This window comes from Aptenodytes patagonicus, chromosome W (assembly GCF_965638725.1).
Source record: "Aptenodytes patagonicus chromosome W, bAptPat1.pri.cur, whole genome shotgun sequence".
In the NCBI taxonomy this organism is placed as follows: domain Eukaryota; kingdom Metazoa; phylum Chordata; class Aves; order Sphenisciformes; family Spheniscidae; genus Aptenodytes; species Aptenodytes patagonicus.
In genome coordinates, this window is record NC_134981.1 from 4,441,261 (window position 1) to 4,463,627 (window position 22,367).

Genomic DNA, 22,367 nt, shown 5'->3' on the forward strand with positions numbered 1-22,367 from the left:
TGGCGGCGGCGGCGGGGCCCGGCGACGGCGGCGGCAGCAGCAGCAGCAGCGGGTAGAAAATGGCGGATTTCGAGGAGCTGCGGGTGAGGAGGGAAGAGAGGCGGCGGCGGGGGAGACGCGGGCCAAGATGTCGCCCGGCCGTTCCCGCGGCGGGGGAGCCCCCTCGCCCACCCCCCTCCCCCGGCCTTTCCTCACGGGGAGCCCCCGCCGCGCCCCTCGGTGTTTGCCGGGGGAGGGGGGGGGGACGCTGAGCCGTCAGCGCCCGTCGCTGAGGCGGCAGCCCGTAACGGCGGGCCGGAAACCACCGGGGCCCCGCGGCCGCCTGCGCCTTCCGCGGGGAGGAAGCGGGGCCGCCCTGAAACGCGGTCGGGGGGGCGGCGGGAGCCGGCGGCGTTGCTGGCTCTGCCCGAGGAGAACCCTCCCTGTCACTTCCCCGGGAGGGGAGGCTCGGGGAGCCCGCTGTCCATCTTCGCCCTGTGGGTTGTGATATTGGTGGGGTCCGTTCCCCCCCTCCCCCCCCCCCCCCCCCCGACATTTTAAAAGCCGTTTCGGCTGTTGCGTGCGGCCCGACCGGGCGAGAAGCTGGGCCCCGGCCCGGTGCCGGAGGCTCGCATGGCGCTGGCGGGGCTCCACGCCCTCGGGAGGGCCCGGGGCCGGGATGCCCTTATTGCGAACCGAAGGGAGAATGCCGAATAATTACTGCATGTTTGAAAATGCTAACAATTACTGAATTTTTTGAAAATTCGTTAACTGCTTTCCAACCGGGAAAACTGCGCCTGTGAAGTGTGAAATCCAGTAGTGTTTATTTTCAGACCTGTTTTATCTCAATTGAATGCCTTTTATGTTGCAGTTGTGGACTTTCTGTAACAGATTTTTTTTTGGTGGTGGGGGTGGCCATTCATACTTTAAGGTGCGTACACAAAGAGCCGACTACATCGCTTCTGTCTTTCCTTGTGTTGAATAATCTGTGAGTATCTTTGTTCGGAAGAAGAACGTTGTCCTTCTGCAGCATCCACACCTGCAGAAGTGCTGCCGAGGGTATGCTACGTGCACACTGAAACTCCCCCCCCCCGACCTAGACTTTCCTACAGAAGGAATAAAAGTCAGTTGAATAGGAACCACTGTGAGTTAGGCTTTAGTGTCGAGAGAGGTCTGATGGCTGAACTGACTGTAGTCTGACCAACAGTGGGAAATACGCTGCAATCACCAGAGAATTTCCTACTTCCTAGGCTTCTTCCAGCACTAACACCGCTTGGGTTGAAGTGGCTGTAGTGTAGCTGAGGAGCTCGGTTGTAAAAATCTCACGGAAAGAACTGAGCTTCTTTATTTGAGGACAAGAGTGCTCTATCTCAATCTTAGGTTTAAGAAGGGCTGGCTTATTTTTTCTTAAATTAAACATTGTGGTTTTTTTTAACTTGTTTGTGTTTACATGTTTTCTTGTTTAGTGTCCTGACTAATTTTCAACCCTCTTTCCAAGGTCTCTCAAAGGCTGTAGCTACGTAGGTGGCTAACCCCCCAGTGCAAACTTTGTAGCAGTGATAACTCTTCTTAGTGTAGCTCCTCTTCTCCAGGCTTGAGCCGGAGCTGTGATCTGCATTTTCCGAAGCGCTATAATCGCTTATCTAGACATGCATAAGTATTGATAGACTCTGGGAATTGGGTACCTAAATACCTTTGAAATTATATATGCACCTGAGTAGCTTGCCAAAAGTAACACGGGAAGCGTGGGGGGAAAAGGGAACTGGGTTTCAGGCCAACTACAGGACTGCCCTTTCGTCACTCAAAACAATAGGTATCAGTAGCTAAAAAAATACTAGTCTGAAGAAACGTCTTTTGATGTTCCCATTCATCTCATTTGTAAACTGGAGTGCTGGTGAAATGAATCTGCTAGCCTGGAGCTTCTCTAAATGTCTGTTCAACATCCAGCTGATGATAATTCATGGTCCATTTTGGGAAAGCTCTTGATATTTTTCGGAAGAGAATATAGTAGTCTGCCTTGTGTCTTCAAGGCCTTTACTGCCTTTTTTTTTTTTTTTAAATAAAGATGATACATTTGGACGTGTCTGCTTGAATACCAGGCACTTGGTTTGCAGGTTCAAGTTTGGTTTTTTTTTTTTTTAGACAACCAATTCTTCCTGCTTTTGGCCAAAGAAGAGAGAGACTCCTCCCGCCCCCAGCAGATTTCACGGATTGATGTTTAGGAGTGATCTTAAACTGGTGCTTTATAGATTAATTTATGGAACGTTTCTATGGCAGTATTGTTTGCTGCTCTCTTGTTTGCAGTTTCCTGCAGTACGTGATCTCTACCTGCCTTATAAAAGGCCAGTAGGGCAATTTGGAGAGTTGAATTTATTTTAGTAAATCGTTAAGGACTGACTAAAGGCAGGAGGTCAGAGTTCTCTCTTAAATCCTGTTTTTGAGGGAAACATGCAGGGGCAGCATTTTTCTATTCTCAGGGCAAAGGATTGTTTTAATATTTGTTAGTACCGTCCCTGCCATCCTCTGGATCTTCAAAGTAAAAGTTCTGAGGAGCTATGACCAAAGGGTTATAATTGAGAGGCCGCAGTGAAAGAAAACAAAGAGACTCAAAGAAACCTGGTGTTACATCATGCCTTTTGGAAATCTTCGGTTTTGTTAAAGGATTCGGAAGTAGCTGTAACCACAGTCACTACTTTTCAAGATATTGGTGAAAATGTCCAGTATAAGGCTTACCCTTCCAGACCTTTGGATTAACTCTTAATTAGTAGTGTTTATTGAATTCTGTAGGCTACCAGTTTCTGGACTATTAGGGAGTTGCTGAGAAGATGTGGTGAGCACAACAGTATCTTTCTTGTATTTTGAGATACAATTTCCAGACCTGCTGTTCACAGATGTGTTTTTAAACATGGCTCATGCCTTTATCCATAATCCTCACTTACGAGCAGCCCGATGAATGTCAAAAGGATTACATGGGCATAGACAGACGTGGAACAGAAGTCAGCAGTCTGGTGTGGAGGCCAGAGATGGCATGTGAACACATTTTTGAACAGAATTGGCCCAGGAGTGGGGAACTACAGCTCCTTCTGAGAGCCATCTGTGAGAAAATGATTCCAGCTTCCAACAAATTCTGAACTGACCGAGATTTGGCTTGAAGCTATGGTTTGCATCCCAGCAAAATACTGCAGATAAGAGGATGGTTATATATTATTACTTTTAGAGAGAGAGAAAACATCTCTTGGGTCCCCTAGGTTTCTGTTGGCATCCTGACTCTAATTTGGAAACAAATAATACAGAGCGCACGCTATGCTTGAAACATTGCAGACCCCTAGTTTAGAAGATAACAGCTTCAGTCTCACAGTTTGTATTTAATCGGGTTTTGAAGTAATATGTTAGTTTCATCTTTTGGGGGGGGGGGGGGGGGGAAGCTCTTTATAGGCCAATGAATATGCCTGTGCCAAAACTAATTTGTGTGACACTAGCGACCAGTTTTATGGCCATTGTGGAAAAAACTCATTTTGGTGAGAAGAGGTGGAAGTGTGCTCATATGTCCTGTGTGGAAGGGGAGATTACACAGAATTTACTGGAAAATCAGGGCTTATAAATGCTGAAAGTAAGTCCCACGCTTAATTTTTGCTCTTGCATACCCAGTACTGAAGTCATGCGATTCAAATGCGAAGAGCAATATGGTTCAGATACCATATTAAAATACAGAAATTGAAGTCTCATACTTGTATGTATTGGATCTCTCGTTCATACCAGCCTCGGTGTCTTTCCACTCCTCTTGCTTTATTTTTCCAGTCTGAATGGACAGTGTTTGCCTGTTTACCAGGTGAAGCAGTGCTTAGTGCTAAATTGTTAGCCAAGAAGAAAACAGAGAGCTATTTTCACGTGTCCTCTTCAAGCTCATTGCCAAACACTCTGTTGTACTCTGTTTTATTTTAGCTGTGTTAATAACATTGTATTGTATATGCCCATCAGTTTGGGGGTTTGATGTAGAAATCAAAATCCGCATGGTGATCTGGAATAAAGTTACAATGATGGACAGAATAGATATTGAGAAGTTTCTGTTGGTGATGTAGTGATCTCTAGGTTGCAATTAACATTGAGTGTATTAAATAAGATAACCTCTCATAAAATACTGTTAATAACCTATGAGAATATACTGTTATCTTGTATCTGTACGTAATTCCCCTTCCTAGATGCATAGTAATTTTTTCAGACCAGTGAGGCTTATTGTGGTACCTTCAAAGCTTGTTGTATCTAGAATAATTAACAACTAATGATTGTGCTGAGATACGGTGATGGGGGAGAGGAAAGGGATAATATAGTTTATGGTACTTAAAAAATGAGGCTGCAGTGAGATGGGTCAAGCTTTGTTTTGAGCATCTTATGTGAAATGAACGCCAGTCTTTGATTTAGGATTTTCACTGTTATATTAAGCGTGTGCAACGTTGAAGACTAATGCCTAATTTAGGAGCCAGGCTAGAGTTAGTCTAAAGAAAAAATCCCCATAATACTGAGGACCTGATGGTCATGCTGTTTGCACCAACTGTTGTGTTCTTCAGAGCTGCTCTTACTGTGCTGTACTACTTCCACAGATTTAACTGGTGACATCTTCATTCTTTCCCAGGGCTTGCAGTTTTTTATCTATAGTTACATGAGTTTCCAGAATACATTACATTTATGTTTGTATTCAGGGTCAGCAGAGAGGTCTTCAACCATCCCAAGACACAAGTTGCTCTTTCTTACCAGTATTACCCATTTCTAGCCCACTGTAAATCAGTATGTATGCAAATTTATTGCAAAAGATGTCACAAATGTGCCTCTCTGCTATGAGTGTCCAGAAGAGGGCTTAAAGTCAGGAGTGAGGATTTGTGGGGTTGGTCCTTCCCTATATAGGCTTCGGACACTTCAGAAAACATCTGGAAGCCAGTGGGGCTGAAGCAGAACTCTTAGGTGGAGACTGACTAGAACTTTTGAGTTGACTTGGATGGTTTCTGCAGGCTCAAGTGTAGGGTTCACTACTTGAGCAGTTGCAGTTGCCCTAGAAGCTACAGTTGTTGGTGCTTATTGTAGACACGTCAAGAATTTAACAGGCATTCTTGGTTACCTTTCATTTATATATGTAAGTACAATGACTGTTAGAATTGCAGGTAGCTTTGGCAGGGGGAGTGTGGAGAATCACGTACCTCTTGTTTGAGATATGTTTGATCCCTTACTTTGCTCTGAAACACGCCCGCCCTTAATTTCAGTGGCATGTCAGCATTTCCTGGACTCCTTAACATCATCATCCCTGTGAAATGAATGCCATTCCAGATACACCTACGGCTTAATGCTTTAGAACAATATTTCTGCTTATGAATCATGGTTGCTATAGTTTAACAATAAGAAACAAAAAACCCTGTGAAACTTCTTATGACCTTCAAGTATGAATTTCAGGCAAAAAAATGTTTCTGGAATATAAAAGTACTTGAATTATCCGGTCTGATTTCCTTCCTTAAAGTTCTGTCAAACTACTCTTTGTGTTCACAGAGAAACATTAAAACCAAAATGGCTCTGGTCTTCTGTGTTAAAAATGTTTTTTATTGGGCTCTGCAGCTGTAAAGAACTTCTCTCAAGAGAAAATTGATGGCATTTACATGACACAACTTGAATGTCTAATCTTAATTCAGTGATGTGAAAAGCATGTTAATAGCTAGGCTGCAGTCTTCTGCAATACTGTTGGAACCCCAAAAGAAAATAACTTGGTGGGGTTTGTTGGAAGTAGTATCTGTCTTGCACCATGATTATAAATGCTCCTAAGCATATGTTATGCCTCCATAAAACCTTGTTGATTATAATGAGTGTCCAGTTTGATATGTCTGTAAATGGAGTAATAAGCTAAAATGTGTAGATCAGACTATTTGCGTTTTCATGCACGTGGTGGTGGTTGCCCTAAAGGGAATGTAGAATCAGCTTTAGGGGGAAAATGTTGCAAAAGCCATTGTTTAATTCCAGTAAAACTCACTTTCGCAAGACGTCTTTCAAAAAGCATATGTAAGATTTTTGCATTGATGGACAAAACTATGTTGTGGGTTTTTTTTTTAATACTCCCAAGCATTTTTAATGGAGGTGTCAATTTAAAATCTTTCTGACTTACGGTATTGAAGCCAGCTTGTGTCTTCTAATAAAATGAAATCCATCTTGTAACAAAATGCTAGTTTGTGGAATTTCTGCATAAAATGTTGGCTGTTTCAAGGCGTGATTGACCGCACATTTCACCTTGATTAACTTGCAGGAATGCACAGAAGGCAGCAGGCAGGGTAGTAGACAGTATTTTGCAATACATGCTGTTTCCTTAATCTCAATGTAAAGGATTATTTTACTCATTTGCATTCTGATTATGGAATCCAGAATCGCGCTTACTGCCTGCATCTGAAATAAAGGAGCTGACGTTGCTATCAAGCTTATACAACTATTTATGGAAGGACGCAACATGAAGTTCTCAGTAAATTCTTCATTATCAGTATTACCTTTTAACACAATTTCTCTTTTATGTGGCATGACTATAAAGCTGTTGCAGTACTTCAAGCTATTTTTTTATGAATACGGAAACGCTTTCTTTTCTTCACCCTGTTTGACTGTGAGACTAAGGAAAAGTAGCAGGGGAATGCCAGGTGGAAACTAACCTTCTCCAGCAACTTGCAAACTGGATGGAGTTCTGTCTCCATCTCCTCTCTTCTTGTATCGTTTTGCTGTTGAGAGAAGTTGCTGGGATGAAATTAAGGTGATATCTGCGGTTGGTCTCTTCTTCAGAAGTTAGGGTGAGCCACTCAGTGCCTCACGTGACACTGCTTTCACTGGCGATTGCATCCGTGGTGCATTTATAGATGGGGCGTTGGGGGAATACCAGTTTGAAGACTGCTGGGTTAGCTCCCTGACAGCTACTTGATAGAAGCATCACCGTATCCAAACTGGCCGTCTGGAAATGTTGAAATTCAGAAATAGGATAACCTTGTCCCCTCAATAATGAGGAAAGGCTGTGCCTGATAAGAGTACTACCATAGTATTTTAGACGGTTGTTTTGATATGCATGAATAATGTGGCCCTTGAAAAGGCAGGTCCTGGCTGCTTGCTCCTGCTGTCTTGTAATGGCACAAGTTCAGTTTTCCTCTGGCTCAATTCCCTGATCTGTCTTACTGTAAAAACAATTTTCTCAACATTAAGGAGAGAATAGGGAGCAAGCAGCTGGGGACGCAGGGGGAGTTCAGTCTTTTTGGTGGCTGACCGTGTGGTTGTAGCATAGTTGTGTTAAAACTTTAGTTGAGATCAGATCTATGTTAGAATACGTGGGTGTAAACTCTGTAACTGTATAGTAAGGAGTAGGGAAGGTAAACCCAAAACATTGTGTTTTGAGTTGTATCCCTTCTGAAATCAGTGCCCAAAGCTTTAAATGTTGTATATTGGACTACTATTTAAAAGTCAACAATGCACTATTGAACTGTTGTTTTTAAAAACATCTTTTATGATCCCAGATGTCTACTACTTCATACCTTCTGTTAGGGCCTTCATCTCCCAGTCCTTGAGTCTGGAGCTGGTACGGTGCAGCAGTACAAACTAAAGTCAGACGTTCTTTCATCTTTAAAACTTAACCTCCTTGTTACGGTGGAAGAGTCCCACAGAAATAGGAAGGAAGTTACTTAGAAGAATTCTGGACAATTTTATACCTCTCTGAAAAGAGAGCTTGCTCACAAAAATGTGAGATGATGCACCTATGCTAAGTTACTCATTTGTAGTAATGGGGGGGAGAAGATTGCTTCCTCTTGCGTAGTGGGCTTTTTTATTTCTTTTTTTTTTAAATGATATTCTTTCTGTTTATGAACTTCATAGTTCAATCCTCAGTCTTCCACAACTAACTCTGATAACCAAGTAAATAGTATTGTTTCCTTTGAAGAGATTTTTGTGTCCCACGATACCAGAATGTGATACGAAAAGGACAGGAAGTTTTCTGTGATATTCTGGAAGAATCAATGGCATTGGTTAAACAGTTTGTTAGTATGGTATAATGTAGCTTTTTAAAAAAGTGTCCACCTTGCCGTGCCATCCTTTCAAGAGTGAAACCTGGTGTGCCTGTCTTGTCACTGTTTATGTGTGCATTTAACATGCTGCACAAAATAAAGGATGTTTCAGAATAAACTGTGCAGAACAGTTGCTTATTTTATTTCTTAAAATGTGTTGGAAGACAGGTGATAATACTGATTTGTCTGATTTTTTTTTTTTTGTTTCATGAAGTGAGACAGATTTTTATATTAGAGCTTATGCTTCTGTCTGAATTTAAGATCGCACTGCATGGGTTGCATTAAGATTATTTTTTTGTTGTTGTTGCTATTTTTGAGTGTGAAAACAATTAGAAGTCTTTGAAATCAAAAACACAACCAAACTCAACCTTCACCCTGGACACTTTGTTTCTTCGCTTTAAACTGACTATACTCTTGCGTTGGGTAAGGGTATGGGTAGTATCTAAGCTGACAGGTGTAAAACTGGAATGATGGAAGTTCAGATGCTTCACCATGCTCCTCAGAAAGGCCTGCTTGGGGCACTGTTGGTTCACCTGTGCTCATCTCTTTTCTTTCTAGAATATGGTATCAAGTTTTCGTGTTTCTGAACTGCAAGTGTTGTTGGGGTTTGCTGGACGTAATAAAAGCGGGCGGAAACATGACCTCCTGATGAGGGCACTGCACTTACTGAAGAGTGGCTGCAGTCCAGCAGTTCAGATAAAAATCCGAGAACTCTATAGGCGTCGGTACCCAAGGACGATTGAAGGACTTTCGGACTTATCGGCTATAAAACCTGCGGTTTTCAATTTGGACAGTAGTTCCTCTCCTGTCGAGCCTGACCTGGCTGTTGCTGGCATTCACCCGCTCCCTTCTACTTCGGTCACGCCTCAGTCTCCTTCCTCGCCTGTCAGTTCTGTGCTCCTCCAAGACACTAAGCCCCACTTTGAGATGCAGCAGCCATCCCCTCCGATTCCACCCGTTCATCCCGATGTTCAGCTGAAAAGCCTGCCTTTTTACGATGTGCTTGATGTGCTCATAAAACCTACAAGTCTAGGTAAGTGTTTAATGGCTCTGCAGGTTTAATTAATGAAATAGGTGTTGCTTATGACAGTACTAAGTCCAGACTTCAATTGCTTTTTGCAGCTGGGGAAAAGCAGAAAGTCCCTTCCCTTCTTATTGCAGAATGGTTTGGGTTGGAAGGGACCTCTAAAGGCCATCTAGTCCAACCCCCCTGCAACGAGCAGGGACATCTTCAACTAGATCAGGTCGCTCAGAGCCCCGTCCAACCTGACCTGGAATGTTTCCAGGGATGGGGCATCCACCACCTCTCTGGGCAACCTGGGCCAGTGTTTCACCACCCTCAGTGTAAAACATTTCTTCCTTCTATCTAGTCTAAATCTACCCCCTTTAGTTTAAAGCCATTCCCCCTTGTCCTGTCGCAACAGGCCCTGCTAAAAAGTCTGTCCCCATCTTTCTTCTAAGCCCCCTCTTTAAGTACTGATAGGCTGCAATAAGGTCTCCCCAAAGCCTTCTCTTCTCCAGGCTGGACAACCCCAACTCTCTCAGCCTGTCCTCATAGGAGAGGTGTTCTTATTTCTACTCTTGCCCTCTCTTCACCACCTGTCCCCAAAAGTGCCAAGCTATACTTCAGAAAATAGTGTTCTCTTCTGTAAATATTATATGATTAAAGATCTTTGTTTTTTGAATATTAAATAGTGGAGTAGAATAGTTCAGTTGGAAGGTACCTACAGTGATCATCAAACTGCCTGACCACTTCAGGGCTGACCAAAAGTTAAAGAATAATAGTTAAGGGCATTGTCCAAATGCCTCTTAAATACTGACAGGCTTGGGGCATCAACAACCTCTCTAGGAAGCCTGGTCCAGTGTTTGACCACCCTCTTGGTAAAGAAATGTTTTTTAATATCTAGTCTGAACCTCCCGTGGAGTTACTTTTGGCTGAAAGATTTGGACCTGAAGTCTGTCTGGTACAAATGGCGAACACCTCTGTCAGGGCCAACAGGAAAAGGATTGCAGCGTCAGTAATTAATAAGTTGCAACAAAATAAGGAGAACAAGTTCACTGGTTTGTTAGTTTGCATTTATCTCACTGCAACAATTCTGCAGGTTCTGGCATCTGGCACTGAAATAGATACTTTGTGCAAAGAATGTTCAGTGTTGTACTCAGTTTAGTGAAGGTTTCTCAGCCTACCGGTTGTTGCCATACGCTATGTTAAAATGTAGAGTGGACCTTTGTCTTCCAAATAACCTGAAGTCTCAGCTTAGCTTCCTCAAATGCCTCCCTCTTAAACATATTTAATTATTTGGAAATATGTTGTTTTCTGTCTTGAAATTCAACCTGTCTTAATTTACATGGTAGAAAATGTTCCCTAACTATTTAAAATATTTAAGAGGATGCAAACAGCTTGAAAAATGCTGAAGTGTTTCTAAACAATATTATTAATTTCTTAACTGATAATAGAGCCTTTCTAGGCTGTGACTTATGCCTCAGTGAGGCACATACTGATCGTTGGTCATCCTCCAGCACCTAAAGCAGCAAACATTACTAACGAGCTTTATTTACAATGCCTGTGGTCCCTTCCATTTGTGTGTCGTGACACCCTGTTAGAGAAGAGTTTAATATCAAACCCGTGTATTAGGACAATAGCTGCTGTGGTGTTGGACAGCTCTATGGCTCATGCTGCCATTACCTTTACAGAGATAATCTGTCAGTGCCACGATGTCCTGGCTAACTCCTGCTTATGTTCACTGTGTGCAGTAGCTGAGCATCTTAACTAGCTTCCTGAATTATTCTGTATTATGGCACAACTGTTGGCTCATAGTTAACCAGACTAGGTTGCCAGCCACATTGTCACCCTGTCCCATATAATGCAGTGTGTGCTCTGCATTATATTTCTGCTGTGCAGTTACCTCTTGTTTCCTGGTCAGTGATATCTAGAGGTGATATGCTAGAAATTTCCCCAACAGCTGGAAATTGATCTTTTTTTCTGAAAGGAAGATGCTTCCTTAGGGGTGTCACCATGTTATAGCTAGAGCTGCACGTAAATTCCTCTTTCCTTTGAAGACTGTAGGCTCTTTGTTGCATGTTGCCCAGTTTTCATAGGAGTGAGGATTATCTAGTCCTGTAACGTTTGGGTTCTCTTAGGACATGGGTGAGGGGGAGAAGATTAATTTAACTGAGTACTTGCTTGCCTTCAAACTCTTTCCAGAGCACAGTACCTGAAGGTGGCAGCAGCCAGAGCTACAACTCAGATCTGTGTGAGGAGGAGTAGGGAAATGAGATGTGAGGAATGGCTTGATGGGGAAATAATGGGCCTTTCTGATGTTAGAAGGATACAAATGTTGGCTGAAAATCACTCTTAACATGGATTCACAAGCAAATTTGGAAATGAGGCTTTATCTAATATTTTTAGATTGATATGGATAGCTTATAGTCCCAGTTAGTAGACTCGGGTCACTGGGACATAGAACAAAGAAAGTTTTTTGTGTTTGAGAATTAAGGATTCGGAAACCAAATAGGTCAGAGAGCTAAAAGTATAGTCTGCTTCACTGCGACTCTTTAAAAGGGGTGAGCGTAGGTATTCTTTTGCACTAATATGAGAACGCAAGAGCAGGTGTAGGTGTGGGGTTTAGTTTTAACCCACGCTCAATTCAATAACAAAATATTTCCATGATCTCTTTTACATGTGCTCAAGTATTATTTTAAAATGTAAAATGTTGTCTATGGGGGGTGTGTGTGTGCGTGTATGTGCACAATGTAGCTGTTTTGAATTGTTTGAGGAACTTGGTGTGTGTGTTTGCTCTACCTGGGTTTTATTTTGTGCTTGTGTCCTTCTTGTGTGTGTTTTCTGGGCATAGAGATCATCTTCTCTGAATGTCACAGTGTACAAGACAGTCTAGCTCTTCCCAATTTGCCTGGTTTAGTTGTGCTATTTTTGCATTTGTCCTCCTTGCTGGTTACTTTAAACTGTTGGACAAGTCCAATCTACGTTTATTTTCAGGTCAAGATTTCTAACTTCTCAAGTCGAAAGAAAGTAGAAAAATAACATGTGCATACTATGAACCCTTAATACTAAAATATTACTGCTTCCCATCACTGACAGACAAGTAGGTTTCTGATATGAAAGTTGTGTGTTTTGTTTTGTGTGTCCCCCCTGTCCCCCCCCCCGTCCCCGTCCCCCCCCCCCCCAAATGCTACTGCAGGGCAGTTCCCAGACGTGCAGTCTAGCTGGCTTCTCTGGTGTTAGGGGTTGTGCTCCCTCCCTTCCTCCCCAAAGGCTTAATTACCTTTAGCTGTTTCTGAATTGAGTAATTTTCCAGCTGTCCATTAATAACTTCTGGTGCGTGTTCTCTTCTTGTAGCGCATTCAAATAGCTGTAAACATCTTCTCCGTGGTACTCTCTTCGTCAGGTATCCAGTGTTATATTTTGTTGTGTGTTTGTTTGAACCTTTCTCCCTTGGGAGAAAGGACTGTAACGCAGCTTGCCAAGCTTCTTTCGTACTGAAGTGTAATGTGATATTAAGCCATCTGAATATAGTTGAATGAATGATTTGTTCCATTGCTTTCCTGTTGACAGTTCCATGTAGTTCAACCACAGTTTGATTATATGAAGTGACTTATGCCTCGTTCCAGGAAAAACTCAATTGCAGATCCTGTTTTAATCAATGACTTTAATCACCATGGTTAAACCTCTTTTGTGTCTCTCTTTTTCTAGTACAGAGCAGTATTCAGAAGTTCCAAGAGAAGTTTTTTATCTTTGCTTTAACACCTCAGCAGGTCAGAGAAATCTGTATTTCCAGGTAAGAAGTAAGAGCGTGGCATAGCGTAGGTAAACTTTGGCAAAATTTCAGGAGAAAGTATGGGTTTTCTGGTTCATTTTATGCATCGCATAAGCTTGCAGAGTGATAATCCTCACCAAAGTTATGCTGAGTTTATCTGTGCACAGAATTCATGTGCAGTTGGGGTAAATCCTGTGCCACTAAAGAGTTAACAATTACTCAGTTCCAAATAATTGTGACTATTTAGAGAGGCGGTAAGCTTTTCTTCCCTGCCTGTTTCCTGGCTGCAGGAATGGAGGCTGCTTTTATCTTCTGCCCCAGGGGTCACGTTGTTGTAAGACCTATGGTGTAAGCCAAGAGAATTCATGGGTTTTTTTCCTCTCTGGCAACTTCATACTTTATTGTTACTATAAACTCTTGACAGAGGATGCTGATCCTAAAGTCCTGCTTAACTTGCAGTAGCTAAGCAGGGGTGTCGCTTGTAAGACTCGTTCACAGCTCAATAAAAGAAAAATAAGAGCAAGGTTTAGTGCTGTTGCGGCAGGCGTGCCAGTTCTTTGTGCATATGACTGGAATATGAGACCTGCCGTCTAAATGGGTACTTCTCTTTCTTTTTCGTTGTCACAGGGACTTCTTGCCAGGGGGCAGGAGAGATTACACAGTCCAAGTTCAGCTAAGGTACCTTTTTCATAGTGTTCTCTTATGACTTCTTAACTGGCTAATGTAACGTAAGTCTAGATGTTTGTGGGGACGTATGAATGTGGCGACACTTGAAAATGACGCTTTCTCTTTTTGGGGATATAGGTTATGCCTAGCAGAGACAAGCTGCCCTCAAGAAGATAATTACCCTAATAGTTTGTGTATTAAAGTAAATGGGAAGCTGTTTCCGTTGCCGGTAAGCTTGTTTGTACGCATTTGTGGCTTCTTTGTGACTTTGTGGTGTGTGTGTTTTTTCTGTAATGTTAGCTTGCTAAAACAATCAAGCTGTTTATTGTTACCACTCAAATTTCTCTAGTTACTAATGTTAGGCATATGGTTTGTACATTTGCTGTGTGAGAGAGCCGTTACTACTGTTAATCGTGTTACAGCCACTGCATGGATTAATTGTGTTTTAGCCACCAACAGCAAACCTCATCTGTTGCAGTTAACGTAACAAAATATGTCAAAACCAAACCAGCGTCTGCATGGGGAATCCTCCTCGTAGGTCTTGAAACTGAGTTTATTTGCCTTGATTGGTAGTAGCCCTCACTTGTTTGGGCTATCTCTATTTGTGATTGGCTTGAGTTCCTTCTTGTTATGAGGGAACTTACAAGTTTGTACGCTGCTCTGCATCTGTCTGGTTAGAGCAGAATTCATTGCGGGGATGAAGAACAGACAGGTTTTAGGGTTCCTAGCATTTGGTGATACTGGAACAGAACAGCGTTGGCAGTCGTACACTTTACTGGTGTCTGATGTTGCAAATGTTAGCACGTAGGCAGGGTCACCTCAAGGCTTGAATATACACAAAAAGGGAAAAGCACTCTCATTATTCCTGAAAAATCTCTGCAGTGGGTATCTCTGTACAGTAGAACAGAGAGAAACCCTTACGCAACCCATTCTGAATAGTTCTGGAAGCTATAGAAGATGGAAATAGTAGTAGTACAGAGGGTGGTTTGTTTTTTTTTTTTTTTAGCAGTAGGTTTGGAAAAATGCTGTGTGGAGAGAGGAAGTCCGAAACCTCTTTTTCAGAATGTTTGTCACCTTCTTGCTGTGTCAGATGTGTTGTCCTGTACCCTCCCTCCTGCCATACGCAACCGTGACTGCTTTTTTGGCCTCTACTCAGCTTAAATGAGATTCTGTAGCTTGTCTTCCCCCTACTTCTTTAACCACTGCATCACTGTTCTTCTATCTGTCTTCAGTGTGTAAGAGAATTTCTTTCATATGTTTTCTGGTCAGTATTTTCTGCAAATGCCAGTTATGTTCTCTGTGATAATCTTGCAGGATTTTCTCCTTTCTTCTGCAGATTGTCTTCCTTTCTTTAAGCAACCCACCAAAAGAATTGGGTCTCATGTTATCCTGTGGACATCGATGTCTGCTGGTTCTCAGTCTTGCTAATATAGCTTACGCCCCGCTATGCTGTGTTACGCTATCCATTTTGTGTGTAACATACGTCACAGTCGTAGCAAAAATTGTTTGTAATCTTGGATTCTTGCTTTGCTTTAGATCTAAACCCTGCAGGTTCTTCCTGCACGTCATAAGATGACTCTTTAATCTGTTCAGCAGAAACTTTAGGTGAGAAAGTGAATAAATGACTACTGTCTCGGCAACTTCCTTTCCTCTCCTCCTTTAGTATGAGCTGAATGACAAATATAGTCTCAGTCCGAGTGCTCCTGCAAACATTTTCTTGTTGATTTGGTCGCTGTCTGCATCCCTCTGGCGGTTCCTTTCTGTTGCAGGAAATGTAAGGTAACTTCTTTGCCTCAAAGACCGCTATTGTCTAACTCAGTAGTGTTGGTGTTAGGTAATTAATCAGTGATAGCAGCCTCTGTTGCCAACTTGTACAATTCTTAAGTGAGTACTGTTCTGTCATTCCCTGGTATAGCAGTTCATGCCTCCGCAGATGTCTGTAAACTATTCCTGGTCCTTGTCTGCCGTCCTTACCAGAAACTTCAGAGAAATGCTGCCAGGGTGCCAGTACTGCTTCAGGTTGTGCCAACTCATGTTAACACGATGTTTTCTTGTATTCCTACAACTATCTGTGCCTTCCTCTTACAGTGTTGGTTCTGACTTAAAAGGAGTACAGCCTTGCATGCTGGTGTCTTGGCACGTAACAAGGATTTTATACATAAAGCACTGCAGCAGGTGGTTCTCCTGTTGACTTCTCTTGTAGGCAAGGCAAAACGCGGAAGTCCAAAAAGGTAATTTGCTTTTCTTCTCAGGGAACCTCCATAGACCACTGCAGGTCTCTTTCAAAGGACAAAATCCAATATGTCAGGGCAGGTTGGAAATAGCCAGATCGAAGAGCAATCGTACTTTCTGTTGATAGACTTTTCTGGCTATAGCAGATTCCACCTGCTTTGACTAATACGGTTCTTGCAAGAAGCGTGGGAGACAGACCCAAATAACGTTGGCACTTGCTAGCCACTAGAATTGGCAGCCTAACTAAACAGTGCTAGACCGTGCTGGTTGTGATAGGCAAGCAGAGTGCTCTTTACTGAAGTCCTGGAAGGCTAGGAAGGGAAGGTTTTAAAGTGTTCTAGGAGCACAGAATTAAATCTGAGCTCGAGGTCATTGCTCTGTGGAAGAAAACATCAAAAGCTTGACTGAAACGAAGCACGTGAGCTGCAGAGTCTGTCTCTGAAAGAGAAAAAAAAATTGAGAAATATAAGAGAGCTTGCATCCTTGCTCTCTTGAAAGCAAGGCAGCTTCATTTTAGGTTGGAGACCAGCTGGATTATTGTGGCTGGTACAGCATGTGTGGAAATACCCTCCTAAATATTGCAGGGATGGTGTGTTTGTCCACATAAGCTCACTACAAAGTCACCACGGTAGAGAAAGGAGTACTACAGCAAAGCAACTGGGATGTATACTCTGTAAATGGCTGCAGCTGTTAGGTCTGATTAAAGAAATGGCAAATCGTTCATTCTTTTAAATGGGAAACTGTCAGCAGTCCCCATACATTTGCTGCCTCCATGTTCTGTGATAAAGCACGCGTGGTAAGGTTCCTTATAGCTACTGGGTCACTCTCCACCTGGGGTGAGAACCATTTTAGAGAGAGTTCTTCAGCAATTGTCGTCTGCTGCTCTGGCCTGGCAGACCTGCCTGGAGATGCTCCGAGTCCCTATTCTGCCACTGCGAGCGAGAGTCCTGTCTGAAATTAATAAAGGGCAGTGGCGAGGCACAGCCAGGGCTTGGTTGTCAGGCGAAACGTATGGACTAGTAACGGAGTTGCTTTGGAAACCTAGGAAATGATGTGACAACTATCGAGTCCTCCTTGGATTAAAGGCAGTGATTATCCTATGGTATTCTTGGCTAGTGGAAGAGGCTGTTTATTTCTGTTTTTTTGTTTTCAGACTCAGTGACTTTCAAAGTAACTCTTTTTCCAAGTACTAGGCTGTGAATGTGTGTTTCTCTGGGTAAAAAAATATGTGTGTGTTTTCCAGCATATCCTTTCTGGGAGAGTTTCTTGTATAGAACAACACTGTCTTGAACTAAGTGAAATCTGGCAGTCAGTTCTGTGCAAGACGCAGGGCTGCAATCTCTTATTGGCATCCTTCTGGTGCAGGATGAGTTTTTGAGACGAGTGGACTGCAGGCAGCCTGTGTGAGCTCAAAACGGAGATTCTCAGAGTTCCTGTTACAGACTGGCTTGCTTTCGTAGCGACAGACGCAGGGCGAGATGAATAAGCTGCAGTTAGGCCGTGTGCTCCTTCACGTGGCACGAGTACTTTCTGCTCACGGTATGCTGGAGAGTATGTGCTTGCCTAGAAGCAAAAGGGAACAGGATGGCTCCTGATTCAATGCGTGAACATCATATAGGAAATAAAACTACAGAGAAAAGCAGTCTAGGTTACGAAATTTTTCAAAGCTGAGCAAACAATACCTAGTTTATTTTGTTTCTGCAGACAACAGCAAAGCCGATTAGCTCTTAAATACAGCTGATATTCCACGCGCAGCTCTTCTTCAGGGGCCTTGGCAGAGTACAGATAACAGCCTGTCGCTAATGGGGCTAGGTGTGGTTGATACGGGGCAAAGCAGACGCCAAGGAGATGTGGAGCTCTTGGAACAAGACTTTATTGTTTCTTAAATAGAATCAATGAAGTGTGTTCCGGGTGTGAAACACTGAATTAACTCTTCGTGGCTTGCTGTGTTTGTCACTAAGGCTGTGTCCTTGCGATGTTCCGCTCTCTTTCAGTGGGGTGGGGGGGGAAAAAAGCACAACGCATCAACATGACTTTTTACTCTTCCAGTGAACTTACCTGGACCAAAACTGCGTTCTCTTCCCCCTTTTCAGCACTTCTGTAAAACCACTTAAAAAGTGCTTTAAAATTGTGGTTGACTTACGGTATTAGACTGTCAAAGACTGATATTTCTCAGAGTAAGTGTTGAATTTAGTCTCCAGCCTAGAGAGCGTCTAGGTTTACCTGCTTCCCATAGATCTGTTTAAACCTAACAAGTCTGTTTCGGAGTACAGCGGGGAGACTTGGTAACACTTTCCTTGTCCTTTTCTTCCCACAGGGATATGCTCCACCGCCAAAAAATGGAATTGAACAGAAGCGACCTGGGCGCCCCTTGAATATAACATCTCTAGTTAGGCTGTCATCAGCAGTGCCAAACCAGATCTCCATTTCCTGGGCTTCTGAAATTGGAAAGGTAAACTGTACGTTCTGTAGGATGTGGGAAGTTGTCTAAATAACCTCATCTAGCATTCCTTCTGTGTTTAGTATTAAGCGGCTGAACTTATTATCACTGCCAGGAAATGAAGTTTGCTCTAGAAGTATGGTAGTCTACATTAACATACGTAAAACGTGCATACAGGTGGCAAAGACTTCCTTACACAATTCACATCAGAAAGCCTGCTGTTAGGGGTTGCCTGAAACGCGTGTCAAAAATGCCAAAATCTTTTTGTCGTGTAAATAGTACAAACCAGTTCAGACACAACAAAATAACACTTCCCATTATCTGTTGTAACTGTCCCTTGGAGAAGGCTTTTTAAACTGACCAGATGTGCCAAGGCCATGGGGGTGGATACATGCCTTTGTTTTTGAGGTTTTTGTATTTTCTAACCAAGTAATACTAAGTAGTTCTGCAAAAGCAATTTTTATTTTGTAGGAAGAACTGGTTAATGGATATTTCCATCTCCATTCTTTTGAGATTCCTTTTTTACATTGAAATGGCCTCTCTGTGAGTCGATTTAAAATTGTACTTAATAAACCAAAACAGGGGCGGGATTTCCAGCTCAGAAAGCTCTTAGATGGCAGGTTGCTGGGAAGGGTTTACTGGGGAGGTGTCAGGCTGCTGGTGTCATAGAATCACAGAATAGTTTGGGTTGGAAGGGACCCCTAAAGGCCATCTAGTCCAACCCCCCTGCAACGAGCAGGGACATCTTCAACTAGATCAGGTCGCTCAGAGCCCCGTCCAGCCTGACCTGGAATGTTTCCAGGGATGGGGCATCCACCCCCTCTCTGGGCAACCTGGGCCAGTGATTCACCACACTCAGCGTAAAACATTTCTTCCTTCTATCTAGTCTGAACCTCCCCTCTTTCAGTTTAAAGCCATTCCCCCTTGTCCTGTCGCAACAGGCCCTGCTAAAAAGTCTGTCCCCATCTTTCTTCTAAGCCCCCTTGAAGTACTGAAAGGCCGCAATAAGGTCTCCCCAGAGCCTTCTCTTCTCCAGGCTGGACAACCCCAACTCTCTCAGCCTGTCCTCATAGCAGAGGTGTTCCATCCCCCTGACCATTTTCGTGACCCTCTTCTGGACCTGCTCCAACAGGTCTGTGTCTTTCTTATACCGAGGGCTCCAGAGCTGGACGCAGTGCTCCAGGTGGGGTCTCATCAGAGCAGAGCAGAGGGGCAGAATCCCCTCCCTCCACCTGCTGGCCACGCTGCTTTGGATGCAGCCCAGGATACAATTGGCCTTCTGGGCTGCGAGCGCACGTGGCCGGCTCATGTCCAGCTTTTCATCAACTAGTACCCCCAAGTCTGTTTCTGGGCTTGATGGATCTCAGACGTGCTTGGTTGGACCATACTTGTGTGGTGTGTGTGTGTTCGTAATGCAGGATATCCTGAGCAGTGTGTGTGTTCTTACAAATGAAGAGTATTCTGGAAGTTTGTGTGACTTGAGGGAGAAGTGACTCAGTGTGGGGAAGGATGGAGAGCGGGGTGTGTGTGTGTGTGGAATTGAAGCCTCTTTGTAATGCAATTCTAAACTTCATGGAAAGCTGCAGTGGGGGAAAAGCATGCTAGACTTCAGGTGGCAGGAGATAAAGGGGGTGGTGACTGAAATGTGATACCTGTTGCTTTCTAGTGTCTGTGGTCATTGATCATAGTTGAAAAGGAATTAGCTTTTAAAATGGCTGCATGGCCGTTTAGAAATCCCCCTATGGATTTACTAAGGAAAGAAAGGGAGAGCGTGAGGAATTTCTGAACTCTTCCTAGGTTTAATTAGCTGTTGCAGCAGCTCTTTTAGCTATTAGTAAATCAAGAACCTACTTATTCCTCTGTCTGTGACTAGTTGTGTAAATCCTTCTGGATTCAACTATCAAAGTAGCTTACCTCTTTTTTTCTTCAAAATCTGTGGACCGGAGACACCACATGTTTCAAAGTGAGACTCCAGTATAAGCTTTTATACACTAATTAAAATTAAAAAAAAAAAAAGAAATTGGAGAGAAAGCTAACGTTCAGAAAATAAATGAAGGGCAGTGCTGACAGCAAAGTTGTGTGGGTTTTTTTTTACTTCTAAAACAGAGGTGGAGGGAAAGATCTAAGCCGTTGCTTCCCAATGATAAAGCGCAGGAATCTTGAGATGACTGCGGTGTTGCGTGTGGTCTTGGTCTCTCCCACCGACCCCTGCTTTCTTCCTCCCCCGTGCCTGCCAAAACATATTCTCATGGAAGCAGACGAATTGGAGGTTGTCCCAGCATTCCCCCTTGCCCTGAGAGGTAAAGCGGGTTCTCTGGTTTAATGCTGCTGCTCTGCTCTAAGTATCAGAACTCACGTAGCAGCCGCCGCTATTCATCCTCTAAATGAGACCCTTGGGCACCGTCTGGAGTGTCGGCGGGCTCACATGGCAAGGCCTTATTGGCGTGTGCTTGACTGATAGTGGAGGGCTTCTGAGCAAAGGAGGCATTAATCCCACAGAGGTGGTCAGACTTGAGCCCGTAGAATTCTTGCGGTAGGCAATAAAGAGTGCAATGTATGGTCGTTCTTTAAGGGGGGGAAAAAAAAAGTAATTCCATTTTTCGTAGTGGTTTCCCATGCATTTAGATAACTTTATCTGCTCATCTAGGTAAGAGCTGGTTTTCCTATAGGTGGTAAAGGAGGAGCAGGGCAGTAGGTGCTCTTGTTTAAACTTCTTGTGCAGTACCCAGACAGTATAGGAGCCGTAAGAAGGTGGCTGGCAGGGAGTGGAAATAAGAGATCGCAGGTTGTGTTTGTTATACAGATGAAACCATTGTTATTCTGCAGTAGTGGGGCTTGCAGAATTTTCTTCTCATTAGTGACCTTGAAGAGAGAGTGAACGCTGAACGAAGGCAGCTGGCAGGCGGTGTGAGTTAGGGAGGAGTAGTAAATGCTAGGGAACGTGGCCAGCCTCAGGGGAGTGGATATGGTGTAATGAGGCTTGGCTTCAAAGCAGAGCAAGCTGAAGAAAAGGTACAAAGGAATTGGTGCTGCTGGGTGCCGTTTGAAGGGGTTGTGTTTGCACCCGAAAGAGCATTCATCTTTTCTTTTGTCATGGGATTGTCTTTGAGCTCCCCGCTAACAGATTGACACTGAAAAAAGGGAAGGGTTTAGGAGACAAACGTGAGAAGCTCTGAAAGACTGCATGTGTGAGAAGGTGTGTCAGCACTCTAAATCATCCTTCCAAGAAAAGAGCCCAGATTGTCTCTTGGTTGCGGGGTTGTTCTTCTTACTTAAGTCACAACTGGAGTAGGACAATTGGACACGGTTGGCAGGAGAATTCTGGCAGAGTGTTGGACTCTTGCACAGTAACGAAGTTGTCTGTCAATGCTTTTTCTAACTATTAAGCAAAAAATCGGCACGTTTTTGTTTTTACTGTGTGCTACAACTAGTGTAAATAGCAATCTGTTTTCATAGTGGAAGTACTGTATGAAAGCCATATTTAATCTTTAATCACTCTTTTTGTAGAATTACTCCATGTCTGTGTATCTCGTTCGTCAGCTCACTTCAGCTATGCTTTTGCAGAGGTTAAAAATGAAAGGTATCAGGAACCCCGATCATTCCAGAGCACTAAGTAAGTCAAATTAATTTACCTGTCTGTACTTTCTGAGGGTGGTCGGTGGTTCTTTAAAACTAGAACTGGTGATACTCGGGGGATTTGCAGCACTTGGAAAAGAAAGTCCATGCCCAGAGTATGAAAGCTTCCCTTTGCTGTTGCTGAGGCATCGTGCAGTTTTTCAGTGAAGCTCCTTGAGCCGGTAGGGGGTACAGGGGAGATATCTCTCTCTCTCTCTCTCTCTCTCTCTCTCTCTCTCTCTCTCTCTCTCTCTCTCTCTCTCTCTTCCCCCCCCCCCCCCCCCCCCCCCCCCAGTGTTTGCCAGTTGCTTATAAATAGTGAAACTATTGTTGTTTGATATTGCTATGAACTAGTTTGCGAGATGCTTAATTTTTTTTAGACAGCTGGAAATAAAGTACATGTCCTGGCGAATCAAGATTAGCTTTTTAAATAATGATGCCTGTGTATAACTTCTGAATTTATTTTAATAGTTAAAGAAAAACTAACTGCAGATCCCGATAGTGAGATTGCCACGACCAGTCTGCGGGTATCTCTGATGTGTCCTGTAAGTACGGCTGGAAATTACCGTATGCAGATTTGTCTAGTCATCTTCAGTGCAGAGC

The 22,367-nt window shown here is 43.4% G+C and overlaps 1 protein-coding gene across 7 annotated transcripts in view; it reads left to right on the forward strand.

Annotated features, from left to right (window-relative positions):
* The window catches only part of LOC143172137 (E3 SUMO-protein ligase PIAS2), a 36,944-nt gene continuing 14,577 nt past the window's right edge, over positions 1–22,367 (forward strand). For all 7 annotated transcript variants that reach the window (XR_012997304.1, XR_012997305.1, XM_076361391.1 and 4 more), the window contains exons 1-8: positions 1–83; positions 8,595–9,069; positions 12,748–12,832; positions 13,439–13,489; positions 13,616–13,706; positions 18,027–18,161; positions 21,657–21,762; positions 22,236–22,309. Coding sequence is in view for 5 of the 7 variants with exons in the window: in XM_076361391.1 (XP_076217506.1) it covers positions 60–83; positions 8,595–9,069; positions 12,748–12,832; positions 13,439–13,489; positions 13,616–13,706; positions 18,027–18,161; positions 21,657–21,762; positions 22,236–22,309 (1,041 nt within the window). In the remaining 2 variants the exon portion in view is untranslated. The remainder of the gene's footprint in view (positions 84–8,594; positions 9,070–12,747; positions 12,833–13,438; positions 13,490–13,615; positions 13,707–18,026; positions 18,162–21,656; positions 21,763–22,235; positions 22,310–22,367) is intronic.